At 38.1% G+C, this 14,056-nt stretch overlaps 1 protein-coding gene across 1 annotated transcript; it reads left to right on the top strand.

Moving 5' to 3' along the window:
- Nucleotides 1–6,004: 6,004 nt before the first annotated feature.
- Nucleotides 6,005–13,705, top strand: rap2aa (RAP2A, member of RAS oncogene family a). The gene is made up of 2 exons (XM_079881762.1): nucleotides 6,005–6,728; nucleotides 12,166–13,705. The coding sequence occupies exons 1-2, from the start codon at nucleotides 6,415–6,417 to the stop codon at nucleotides 12,401–12,403; spliced, it is 552 nt and encodes a 183-aa protein (XP_079737888.1). The 5' UTR covers nucleotides 6,005–6,414; the 3' UTR covers nucleotides 12,404–13,705.
- Nucleotides 13,706–14,056: the final 351 nt, after the last annotated feature.

Genomic DNA, 14,056 nt, shown 5'->3' with positions numbered 1-14,056 from the left:
GTATTGGGACTGAGGCGCCAGAACTGCTGATAGAATGTGCGCTGTAGGGCGATACTGCATATTTTAGTTTCCATTCTTATTTTGTTTCCACGACGTGTAAAATGTAGGGCTACCACCAGCCGCGGCGCTACCATTGGGCATTTAGGTCCGGGCCCACCCATTTTCTACTATGGTTTTGTACGTTTCTTCATTCGGATCTATTTGCGATGATCGATCCAAATTCTAAACAAACAGTTTACATGCTTCGTCCTTGTTACATTATTCATTAAGATAATAATTAATAAATGCACGCATAATTATCAGTGAACTTGATAAATGTTGCAGATATGTTTTACATGCATGCACAAACAAATGCCTTTCAACTTGTGTGTGCAAAATTCAGAATAAAATGAATGTGCAGCAATTTGTACAAATACAGAGTCTGTAGGTCTACTGTGTTGTTACCATTAAATAAGCTCATTTAGTTTCATTTTTGTTAAAATATAATGTTATTTTTTCATCTATGTTGATTATGAAAAGTGAACCGCACACACGAGTATACGCAATATCGAGAGACATGGAGCGGGTCAGACATGATTTTGACCACTTAATTAAGTTTTGTTTTGCAGAAAACGTTTTTTTTTAAGTGAATTTCGTTTTGTATAAATTGTATCTTAATTTTAATTTTTTTTTTTTTTTATCAACCAATTGCCAAATACCAAATATAGCAGACAACACAATCATAGAGGCGCCCGCGTGGTCACTTGCACTGCTCGTAAACAGGAGCGCATCTCATCCTAACTTAACGAAACCCCCGCATATGCCTCACATACATGAAATATATCTTAAGAAAGCTTGAAATGTATTTTTAACAATTTAAAACGAAAAGAAATAGGCTACTCTCTGGTTATGTAATGATGTGCATTTCTCTCTATAGGCGTGTTCACTACTACGGAGATGGCGATCGTCAACTTCATCTTTACAGCTGTTGTTGCTGTTAATAAACTAAAAATAATAGGCTTATAATTTTATTAAACAATAAATTAAATGACATTTTTATTGTATTAAAAAGCAACGAAAAAAATCCTGTTTATCAGTAGTGTGTGTGTGTGTGTGTGTGTGTGTGTGTCGAAATAATTTGTCCGCAGCTGCTCAAAAAAAAAAAAAAAAAAACAGTCAAAAACCCCACTGTCAGTGTTTTGTAAGGAACATGCAAATATGTTCAATATAGCAGGAGACATTTTAATTGTTTACTAATAAAACAGTTATTTTTTATGTCAGTGTCGGCTAGACAGATGAAGTTGACGACTCGCGATCTTCGCAGCGGTAGCCTACCACATCTTTAAATCACTATTAGTAGGCTATTATTTAAGTTAACATAAAATACATAGACCTACACCACAAAAACTAGTTGAGGATAAATTCGTTAAAATTGGGCGATTCCAGTGAATGGAAGTGACATTTGCAGTCAAAACTTAAAATAAAAATTCTCAGAAAATGCATTTATTTGAAACGTCTGAAAGGAGTCAAGACATTAGAAAAATATCGGTCTACACATGCGTTTTATATTTAATATGAGGGAAATACACATGTGACGTGACACAAAAAAATCTTTAACTTTTAGGTGGCAAAATATTTTTTTAGTAATTCTATAAATTACACTGTGCAAACCAAAATATATATACCCACCGGATGAATAAAGATCGGCCTCCACAGAAAATTAAATTTTATATTATTTTTATTTTATTTTTCGTGTTTGCATTTATGTGAAAAAAAAAAAATGTTACGGGCGTGACAGTTCTCCATTACTCACGGACATGACTGCTCTGAAGCGACTTTAAAAATTGCACAGAGACCTCAAACAGAAAGCACAAAGCCTTTCTTTAAAGTGAATTTCGTTTTTTTTATTAATTATATCTTAATTTTAGTCAATGTTTCATCTGGATTTAATAAATAAGAAGTAGTCTAAATATAGTAGAAAATAGATAATCATGACACGGAGGCGCGGGCGAGTGAACTGGACTCTCGTCTCATAAATGAACCGAAACTCAGCGTAAGGTAGGCTATGCTACTTGCCTCACAGACCTGAGAAATATATAGAAAGCTTGAAATGTCTACTTTTAAACATGCAGAACAATTCAAAACGAAGGAAAACAGACTGCTTTCTCCTTATGAAATGTGCATTTCTCTCTGGCGCGTTCTGAGAAGATCGCGACGCATCGTCAACTTCATCTTTGCAGTCGACACAGAAAACACTTGTTTATTAAAAACAATTAAAATGTCTAGCTATATATGACATTAATAATCATTACTTTTGCCGGTTCTTTGTGACAGCTTTTAGATGCTTTATTGGCAGCGCCACCCACATGTTGAACGAGTCACACCGCATCAGCACCGAAAACATGATATATTTTTTTTAAATCTAAAATAAAAAATCGTGATACGAACCGAATCGTAGGTTTGGTCTATCGTTACAGCCAGATGAGAAAGCAAGAGTTTATGGTTTAAAAAACAAACAAACAATGGTTACCTGAACATCTTTGCCAAGCGCAAACCAGTACAGAATTAGGCTAATCAATAAATTATCGGGGAGGGTCATGCCTTTTTTCACAATCATTTTGGAGGGTCATAGAAAAAATTATTGCTGGCGAAGGGAGGGTCATGTCTTTTTTGACAACAGATCTCAAAACTCCTCCGGTGGCCCCTTAAATAAATAACGAACAGTCCCTTAGGAGGACCAATAGTCTTGATGATCCACCCGGAAAAATAATATCCTCCGCTATACCTTTGTTCTTACTTTTTAAAAAGTCTAAATGTAGAACAATCAAATTATTTTACAACCATCAGCAAATTACTTGCTTTGCTGATTATCTAGAAACCTGTTTCACATAAACTCAACAAAAAAAAAATTTAAAATACAGTTGAGTGGAAAGTGAACAATGGAAAGAAGTGTATGTTTCATGCTACACAAAGCCTTAATAATTAACTTTCACAGTGATTAACTCTGTGATTTGATTTGTGGTTTTGCACTGGGATTTTACTCTTGCTGTTGATGAAACTGAATTATCTGCGTCTCATTTCGCTATAGATGATGAACAATATATTAGCTCAATCTGAATTGTATCTTTTTACAAAGCCATTTATTATGGCTTTGAAAAATTATGACAGCAAATTCATAAAGAAATGTTGAATCTAAAGAACTGTTATACAATAATTATCGCTTATTTAAGCTTGAGTGTTGCTGCTCAGAGAACGACAGGACAGAGAGAGATCTGTTTGGGTTCATCCTAAGCGTTTCCATCGCCCCCAGGTGGCTGGTCTCAGTATAGGTCATAAACCCCGCCCTCTCCATGTAATCTAATGGGACGTAAGAGAAACTAAACAATCAAATTACACTTTATAAGGTTTGTCGATAAGGGAAGGAGGAGGCGGGAACCTGCAAATTTTTCACATATTTTAATTAATTCTAAAATAAACAAACAACATAGGAGGTGATTAGAGCTTCAACTTTAATTTCTACATTTCCATAACTGTTTATTTCACACCGACATAATGAGTTCTGCTGTAATAACTGATTCTGCTGGAGTGAGGGCGGAGCCTTGATACCACGGTTCAACTTCATGATCACTACAGCACAGACTCGGACCCGAGTTCATTACAGCACAGACTCGGACCCGAGTTCATTACTGCACAGACTCGGACCCGAGTTCATTACTGCACAGACTCGGACTCCAACATGTCAGCCATATTTGGACATTGGCGGCTTTAGTTCTCTTCAATGGAAGAGGGTGAATGTGCTTAGTCAATATTTTTTTTATCCCATCCTCTGACACCATCAAATAAAACAGTTGCCATGCCAACTTGCTACTGTAAACAAAAGCTAGCAACGCTTGCCCCGCCTCCGGGGTCTTCTGATTGGTCCACTGTTTTGGAACTGACATTGATGAGCGAGTAAAGATCTAAAATCTTTTAACTTGACACAGCGTCTTAAAAACGTGGCGCTCGTGTGCGAGACGCTGAAAAAAGACGCAAGACGCGAGCGTAACAGTCAAACACGTCCGTTTAGCACGGGTTTACAATGGAAAAGTAGCGCACTGGAACGGAAAAACATGTTCTTAACCGAGTCACTATATCAGCTGTGCTGCTTCAAAATTGTAATCGTTACTGATTACAAATTACATGATCAAATTTTTAGTAACGTAATCTATTCAATTACACATTTTAAGTAATATATTCTGACTACTTTTATAGATTACTAACTCATTTATCACATAGACTTGAATAGGATTATTTTGTACCATAATGATTAAAAAATACAAGGAGAAATAAAACACTTAATCAAACACAATCATTTATTTGGGTTTGTGTTTATTTCTCATTTGATCACAATATCACAAGCACATCCGTGTACATTTTTATATGCAGAGTACACAAACAACTTACAGGAAAATTAAAACATAAACAAAAAAAAACAAAAAAAAAAAGATAATAAATAAAAGATCATTTTAAAATGTAATATAGGCCTAATCTCACTGTAAAAAAAAAGTTGCTGCCTTAAATGTTTAAGGACAATCAACTTGGATCTTTAAATCATTTCAACCTATAAAACTTGTATCTTGTATAACTACAATTTTTTACAAGTCGCCTACTTAACTATTGGAATATGATTACCTATTACAGATAACATATAATCATTAGCCTACTAACACTGAATGTCAGTGAAACCTGTATTAACCACTGATCTATATAATGTCATTCTATATAGAGCAGTGGTATTAACGAGTGTATCCACCTACGTGTTCATTGTATACTGCGAGTTTCCATAGCAACAACATCCACGCATTCTCGCCCAGCTTGACAGAGTGCGCGCGCAGCCTCCACTATTGGGGCTCTTCGCCCAGTATTTCCTTACGTCAGCGACAACCGGCTAGTTTTGACTCAAGCGGAAACTCAGCTTTGGTCTGTGCGGTGTTGTGGGCGCGGTTTCAGGAATCCGTGCGGCTATTGGACACCTCACGGGTCCGTTAACCGACGAGAGCCGTCTGTCTTCGCCGTATGTACGGAAGCCGAGCTGGAAGAGGCGTAAAGATGTCTGGTTCACGAGCGAATCGTCCCATAGAGTCGGATCCTCTAAATGAATCATTTAAAACAGTTCACAACCGGTCTGACGATCCCTTTAAAAATTGGACTGAATCAATCCTAGCAATGAACTTTTCAGCCAAGAGATGTAGTGAAGCGAACGTGTGTGTGTGTGTTATTCTAATTTATGAGTTTAGGTGATTTACAGTATGGAAAATTTCAGCAAGAAAAACATGACATCTAGTCAGTATTAATTGTGAATAAAAATGGCAATGTAAAAAAAGAGAAATTTGCAATAAGTTTAACAGTATTACTGTCAGAAAGATAAATAGCTTTTTTTTTTTTTCAGCGAAAACTTTACATTTTAGGAAAGGAGATTGAAAAGCACAAATTCTCCCAAAAATTAATGAATATGATTGCATTGATACTTTTGCACTGAGCAAAAGTATCAATTTGGGAGCTTGTTGAATGCAGTATCTTAATATGTATTTCTCTTGTTTTATTTTAGAAATGCAGTGTTTCAGGGCGAAACCATGGCCTTTCCCGTGTATATGTTCAAAAATACAGAAATAATATATACAAATATTACAATTAGGAGATATGTAAACTATATTACGCAGTGGCTACCCCTATTTTAATATTATTATTTACTGTATTATTATTATGGTTATTTATTACAAAGAAAAGAAAAGTACAAAGAGATTAAAAAAAGAAACTCTCAATCTGTAAGAACGTTAAATGTGCGTTATTATTTAGAGATTTTACAGTGTGGGACATCAAGACATCAAATCTATGCAGAAATTTGCTCTTGTGAATAAAAATCGCAAAACAAGGCTACCCCTAAAATTCAAGGAGCAGGAGATGACCTAATTACGTCATAGTGTAAAAGAATCGGTGAGTCGTCCTTGAACTGGTTCGTCGCTCGAAAGAACCGATTCGCCTCCACGAGTCGGACCTCGCAGTCACAAGAGCAGTTGGAGGCTCGGGATCCCCACCCGTGAGCATGGCGCTGTGTTAGAGTATTAATGAAGACCGGAGAGAGCAGACACAGACGGGAACAACGAATATGCGCCCCAAATGAGCGGATTCTAACGGGCTGTGTTTCAATCCGCCGATCCCGGAGGCAGTCAGCTGAGCTTCTCCACGCAGTCTTCGTGTACTTCTCTAGGATGGTGAGCTGAGCAGATGAAAAGCACAAGTTATTGCTGATAGCCCGTATTCAAGCGTCCCCCGTTGTGAATGATGCCCGTGATCATGAAGCGCTGCTGCGGGAAGCTCAAGGCTCGTTTAAACGCCCTGAACATGAACATCAGTGCCGTCGTGTGAGTGTATTTGGGTTGTTCAATCTGTTCAGAGATGCGCGAGTATAAAGTGGTGGTCCTCGGGAGCGGCGGGGTCGGTAAATCCGCCCTCACCGTGCAGTTCGTCACCGGGACGTTTATTGAGAAGTACGACCCGACCATCGAGGATTTCTACCGTAAGGAGATCGAGGTGGACTCGTCTCCGTCGGTGCTGGAGATCCTGGACACGGCAGGCACGGAGCAGTTCGCGTCCATGCGGGACCTGTACATCAAAAACGGACAGGGCTTCATTCTGGTCTACAGTCTGGTGAACCAGCAGAGCTTTCAGGACATCAAACCCATGAGAGACCAGATCATCCGAGTCAAGAGGTCAGATATGAGGCCTGTGCTATTGATGACATGTCATTTCCAGTGCATATTATATTAAAGTGCATGTTATATGAAAATATCTTCTAAGTTGCATGCATGTGTAATGGTATTGATCTCTTCTGGAGTGTTGTTGGGCCTTTACAGGCCTGTTGCTCGAGCCTTGATGTGTTTGATCCAAGTGCTGTGTGCATGAAAGATTCATATTTAAGTGATGGCATACACTTCACAAAGGAACAAATCATTTTAGCATTTTAATGATTTAGTGATGAATGTTTGTGATGTTGTTGAAAGTGTTTGGAATGAAAATAGCCTCGCAGTGTTATCAGTAGCTTTTAGTCCATGTACATGTGCTTTGAGGAATTTAGAAGAGTTGATAATATTAGCTTTTAGCAGATACATGCTTTTCACTTCTGGCAAAACAGGCTGAAATACTGATGATTCATCTTGCACTCAAGGGTGTAATCTTTATTTGTCCAATCAGATGCCTTCTAGAGTCAGAAAATCCCTCCCCTAATAATACATAAATGGAGAAGAACTGTAAGTCAGAAGAGCATCTGAGAAACACCCTGAAAATGCTATTTTTGTTTTTTTATTTTATATTTTTCCGAAAATAGGAAATTCACTTTAGTGTTTCTGTGGGTGTAAAAAAATTTTTTTTTTATTTCTGCAATGCTATCTAATAACTTTATTGTGCTTTTACAAATGCATTTTGCAAATATAAAATGTGTTTTCTCTATCTTGCTTCTAGGGCTGTCACTAACGATTATATTTATTCATATTCTTTTTTTTTTTAATTTAATATGATAATTCTCTAAGGATCAATTAAGATCCCATTGAAACAATAGGAATTTTCCTATTACATCCTCAGTAGATTCTTTCTGGATGCCATTAGTATTCCTTAGGGTTGGTTCCCAATTGAAAAAAATCAGAAGCAATCCATGAACAATAACATTACTTATCGGGGACAGTCAGTGAAGAAAAGACATTAATAATTATAGCTGCAAGCTGAAATTAAGGGGCCAAGCAGAAAGAACATAAGTCATGACTGCATAGCTGAGAGTTTCAGACCAACTGCAACAGTGACCAAAATAAATATTAAGATTATCTCAGGCAAAATTGCTGAAAAATCACAAATACACTGACTTGTAATATGATTCAATAGTTTATTACTTTTGACCAATAGGTGGCACTGTGACCAAATTTATGTGGTGTGGTCAGAGTGACAATGACAAATGCAAAGTTTGGTGTCAAAATGCCAAAGCATTGCAGAATTTCAGACATTTTGGCATAATGCCATCAACTTAGTTGATGCGGTATATGAAAACGGTTTTGTCTATCAACACAAAATCCACAACTTGTTATCAGAATTGACTAAATATGATACAATTTGATTATGGTAAAAATCTGACCAATGGTCTTGGCGAAGTTTAAAAAAGTAGGTTTTTAAAGAAAATCTAAATGACGGACCGGAAGTTTGGCCGACTATGGCAAAATTGGTATCTATGTTCTCGGCATGACCCAACAAAAATATATTAAGACCAGTTCAATTAGAATAGGTTAATTTTAATAAAAAGCTTGTAGCATTTTTGGAAATTTCATTATAACTTTTGACCACAAGGTGGCGCTGTCTCAAATTTTTGAGTACCTTCAGAGCATGGTGCCGAAGACACATTATGAGTTTCATAACGTTACCAGAGCCCGTCTACGGAGAGCCTTGGCACTTCCTATTAGCCCCATTGTATCGATCTTGGTTGCAGTTCCATTAGAATTCCACTGGAGGTGATCGCGGGCGAGTGCAGACTGAATGGGAGTCAATGGGGCTAGACGGCTAAATGTGTCTCTTTCACCCGATTGCCGTTGAGAAATCTCAGATTTTATTGTAGGTTTTGCAAGTTCAACATGGGTTATAGGTCGAAAGTTGAATGAACGAGTGCTTATTTCTTTTCGATTTCTTACAGGTTGAGTTGTTGTTGCCCATAACACGCTAGCATTCTGCTAATGACGTCAGCATTCTGACATCATTGACATTTTAAAAGACTTTTTAAACCAAATAAGTGACTCTAAAAAATCTAACACCCAGCAATGTGTAATTTCTTTGCATCTCCTTTCGAATACAACATTCAAATTACTAGACAAAAAATTATATCCTGAGAAAAGTGGATTTTGAGGGTTTTTCGCCATAGACCTCCATTCATTCTGCACTCGTCTGCGAGCGCCCCCGCATGGACAGAGACGTGTTACTGCAGCCAGTCCAGAAACCGGAAGTAAGCAGAGAGTGCCAATTCTCTTCCTATTAGACATTCTCTGACGTTACTCCAATTCATTCTTAAAATATATTATTTTTTTTAAATTCAAAATGGCTGATGCCCAAAATGATCGATATGGGAAAAGTGGGTATTGTTTGATTCGGCATGGTGTACTGAATCTAGAGACCAGTTTTGTGATTTTGGGCCAAACTATTCAGATTTTCCATTTTTCATATCTCCTGACCACTAGGTGGCACTGTGCCGAAACTGTGCAGGTCGCCTCGGGTCATGGTTGTCATAACACACACCAAGTTTGGTCTGAATCCGCTAAAGCGTTTGGGAGATATTGCTTCACGTCCATTATGGCGTGCTCTTCGCTGAATTTGTTTGCGCATTATTCGAGAACGGTTTGACTAATCAACTTGAATTCCATAACCTTTTGTCAGCATGATCTGAAGATGTTCTGGTTCAATTTTCATGAAAATCAGAGGAACAGCCTAGGTGTAGTTTAAAAAAAATATGAACATTTTGTTTCTAGCCCTAGGCTATATGGTTCAAAAGTTATTAGCATAAATGTGAGTGCAACTTTGGACAGTTTGCGCTAAAGGGATTGAGTTAGAGACTCCAAATTGGATATGATGGCAGATCAGACTGTCCTCTATCTGTGTGCCAAATTTCATAACTTTCCCTCAAGCGGTTTTATGGGCTGCCATATATGTCCAGGAGTGGAAGAAGCGGAAGAAGAAGAATATAGGATAGGCAATGGATACAGTAAGTGCCTACGCACCTTCGGTTCTTGGCCCCTAATAAAAGAATTGGCTGGAAATGCTCATGTAACTCACACTCCCACAGTCTCACAGTCAACCTGAACCAGAAATATATTTATTCAGACCTGCAAACAACATCATCTCTAGCACACATTCCCACGCAAATAATATAGATCTGTACTCTCACGCAGATGCCTCAGAAAATATTAAATAATTGAATGGCATAAATGTTTAACACAGCAGAAGCGATGCATAATGAGGTAGAGATAGCGGGAATAAGAGATGTCTGTCACAGCGCTGTTTGTTCTTGAAGGACGAGAGAGAGAACCGAAAAGAGGGTTTAGTGCCATTTAAATATGTAACAGAAATGAAAGACTAAAACAAATGATTCTAAAAAGCAAGTTTAAATGTTATTATTGCTCATACCAGGTGAACTTGGCATGTAACCCATCCCGCACAAATTACAAACTTCAGTGATACTTCAGATAATGCAGCTTGTTGATGACAAGTGTTCTTGAATTTGCTTGCTGGATGATAAAACCAGCATGATATTTACAGACCAGAATATTGTGGAGTTTTGGAGGCTGGGTTTTTTTTTTCGTTTTTTTTTTTACTTGTGCCAATGTATATAACGCTCTGGATACCACCTACAACACCCAAGATTTGCAGTGGCCAGCAACATTTTAAAAATGGTTATGTTTAGCCCGTCTGGACAGACATCATGTGACCCCTGTTTTTTGGTCATGCCATCCACAAATGGTGAGAATCAAGGGCCATCTAGGCTGTCATTCTGGAAGTACTTTTAAACTGTGATGCCATTAGTGGTTTGCTAATAACAGGGAGTGTGTGTAAGGGGTGTGGCTTCAGTAACCCCACCCTCCTCAAGCCATGGGCCGCTGCATGGTTCGTGGTTATGGGTAAAGAAGACATTCTTTTGCCTTGAGTGGAAAGCTGAACAATGCAGTTCCTGGAGTTATTTTAAAATGTCTGCCCTGAAGAGACTAATCATATGATAGATTCTGATACAGTTGAGATAATTGAGCAAAAGTACTGTATAGTGATATAATAATATACAGTCTGGCCTTTCACATCTCATTGCATTTATTAAACATGGGAACAATATTAGACACAAATTTTCATTAAAACAGTATTTCATGAAGTAAATTCATTGTGTCATTAGCAGCGTTTACATGGATCCGTCACACTAATAATCTGTTTGTAATCAGATAAGTGGCACAGTTGGAATAAAAAAGTCACATGTACCCACGCCAGTCGGAAGGAATTTGCCAAATCCGATCGGAATTTCATTCGGAGGTTTAAACCTTGTATTATCCGTTGGATAGGACACAATTGATCGGATTGAAAACCAAAGTACTGTGCATGTGCAAAGACGTTAAATGGCGCGATGATGCTCAAAACGAGCTGTTGTTGTTGAGTAAAGTGTCATTAATGACTGTCGTGTCAGTCTAAAGTTCTCCTTCCACTCATCGCCTGTAAAGTGGAGCGGGACAACGTCAGTCTTGGCTTCAGACTTTTATGCACAGACACATATTTTGGGGCGGGACATTTTATGACTTGATAAATATAAGCAGAACGGCACAAAGCTTCATGTGCTCGTCGTCTTCTAATCAGGACCCAAAATAGATTAATTAAAAAGATTAAATTATTAATTCTACTTTTTAAAACAAAGAACAGAAGTGATGGCAGGATGATGGTTAGTGTGCGCCAACAGCAGGAAACAGAGGATGTTGAAAAATCAATTCTGACTTGAAGCTTGTGACATATGAACGCACGTAACTTTAAATCGTTCATGTAAACACTACGTTCAGATTCATCGTGATTTCATTCCGATTGAATCAAAACGTGTCTGTGTAAAACGTAAATATTGTCCTGCTAGAGCGGCGGCTCTCAATCAGGGGTCTGGGACCCACTAAAGGAAGAGTCGGATATTCAACCTGTAATAGTTATTTGAAAAGTAAAAATATTATTAGAATTTTGCTTGCCATAAATACAGTGAATCCATGATAAATCCTGAGCATGCAAACTACAACTCCGTTATAACTAAATGCATTGGGTGGAGCATGGAAACATGTTGATTGTATTTGATCAACTGAATTATTAAAAAAGAATGTCTTTCTCATTAAACTTCATTTAGAAATATTAGACAATATTTATGAAAAATTATTCGAAGCTATACAAAAAGTGGTTTAAAAGAAGCTAACACAGCTAAAAGTCGAGATGTAAGCTGAAATCATATTTAATTTGTTCCCTTAACTGTCAAATTCTGTGTAAGAAGAAGTCTTGAGCGACCTGGATATACGGCATGAGGGAATTTCAAATGTGGGATTTCATAGGCCTGGAAAATAGGTCTGGCATTAATGCTGTTTGAGTCTGACGGAGACTGTGTGTGTGTGTGTTTTGCAGGTATGAGAAGGTCCCGGTGATCCTGGTGGGGAATAAGGTGGATCTGGAGAGCGAGCGGGAGGTGTCTGTGATGGAGGGCCAGGCGCTGGCGGAGGAGTGGGGATGTCCCTTCATCGAGACCTCCGCCAAGAGCAAGACCATGGTGGACGAACTCTTTGCCGAGATCGTTCGGCAGATGGACTACGCGGCACAGCCGGATAAAGACGACCCGTGCTGCTCCTCCTGCAATATACAATAACCCACCAACTCACACACACACATACACACAACTCACATTACAGTAGCTTTGATAGACCTTCTAGCGTCGACGGTTTTCCATCATTCTCTATCTACAGACTCTGAGGATTTTTTGTCACTTTAAATTCTGACTGACTCAACCACAGGAAGAGCACTTGCCTTAGGTTTCACGTCTCCTGTCTGAGCAGGATCCTTCAGTGGAGATGAGTTGGACTTTTATGTTATTGGTCTTATGGTATTGATGATTTTATTTGAATTTGTCACCAGGTCAGAGAGCGAGAGAGAGAGAACAAGAGGGTTCTTAGCCCTATATGCTTCATATAGCCATATAATAATTTAATGATGACTTTCTTATTGTACATTGATTAAGGAAATCTTCAGTTTCTTTTCTGTTTCAGTCAGGTGACTTCAGCTTTGTTCCAAAACCTGGTTAGATGCCTAATTAAAGCCAAAGTGTTCATCACAGTTTACGTGAAGTAGATTTCATTATCAGCATTGTACATTCGTACTTTTTCTGATTTTTCTAACCGTGTTACTCTGGCGCTCACTTCACACTTGCTCCTTAAATTTCTTTGCACTAATTCTGTTTTCCACAAGATGGCGACACTGACCTGTCCCACTGTTTCACAGTCGAAAAGAAAGGGATAAATGAAAACAAACTTCTGGAGATGACAACAACAACAGACTGAGTACAAGGACATTTTTACTTGTCAAAACGTCTGGAGAGAAATAGTGAACTTTTTAGTGCGCGTATATCGAGCACATGTGCTCACGTACGCTATCGAATTGCGTATAGCTTCAATGGCTGTGCGTTCAGCCGTACGCAAATGTAAAACTGAAGTATACTTTGTGCTTAATGGTGTGTCCTCCTGTGAAGTCATGTTTCTGACATCAGGAGGTTCAAGTCACTTTTGTCAGAGAAAGATGGCCTTCTCTTTAGTAACTCCACAAGGTTTTTAAACTTGTAAAAACGAAGCGTTTCGAAGCGAAACGAGAAAAAGAACAAAGAATACACTTATGTGCGTTCCGCTCATAAATACGATCTTTCCGTCATTAAAATCACAAAACTGGTCTCTTTAGATTCGGTGCAGCATGTCGAGTCGAGCAATACCCAATTTTCCCATATCGGCCATTTTGGGTGTCGGCCATTTTGAATTTTGTTGTAAAATGCTATATTTTATGAACGCATTGGTGTATCGTTATGAAACTTGGTGTGTGTCTTCGGCACCATGCTCTGAAGGTACTCAAAAGTATTTGGGCAGCGCCACCTTGTGAACAAAAGTTATTATGAAATTTCCAAAAATGCTAATAACTTTTGATTAAATTAAACTATTGTAAAGAACTAAATAAATAAATCGTAAAAGATTTTTTTGGGTCATGCCGAGAACATAAATACCAATTTTGCCGTAGTCCGCCGAACTTCCTGTCCTCCATTTTAATTTTCTTTAAAACCCTACTTTTTGGAACTCTTTCTACATTGTTTGTACAATTTTCACCAAAATTATTAACGTATTAACTTCAGACCATGCTGGCAAAAGTTGTGGATTTCGTGTTGATAGACTAAACCGTTTTCATATACCGCATCAACAAATTTGATGGCGTGATGCCAGAACGACTCTGAGGCTGTCTCTCTGCAATGCTTTGGCATATTGAG

Source organism: Squalius cephalus (genome assembly GCF_949319135.1).
Source record: "Squalius cephalus genome assembly, chromosome: 9".
NCBI lineage: Eukaryota > Metazoa > Chordata > Actinopteri > Cypriniformes > Leuciscidae > Squalius > Squalius cephalus.
The sequence above is the reverse complement of the archived record's forward strand: the minus strand, read 5'-3'. Positions and strand labels throughout refer to the sequence as shown.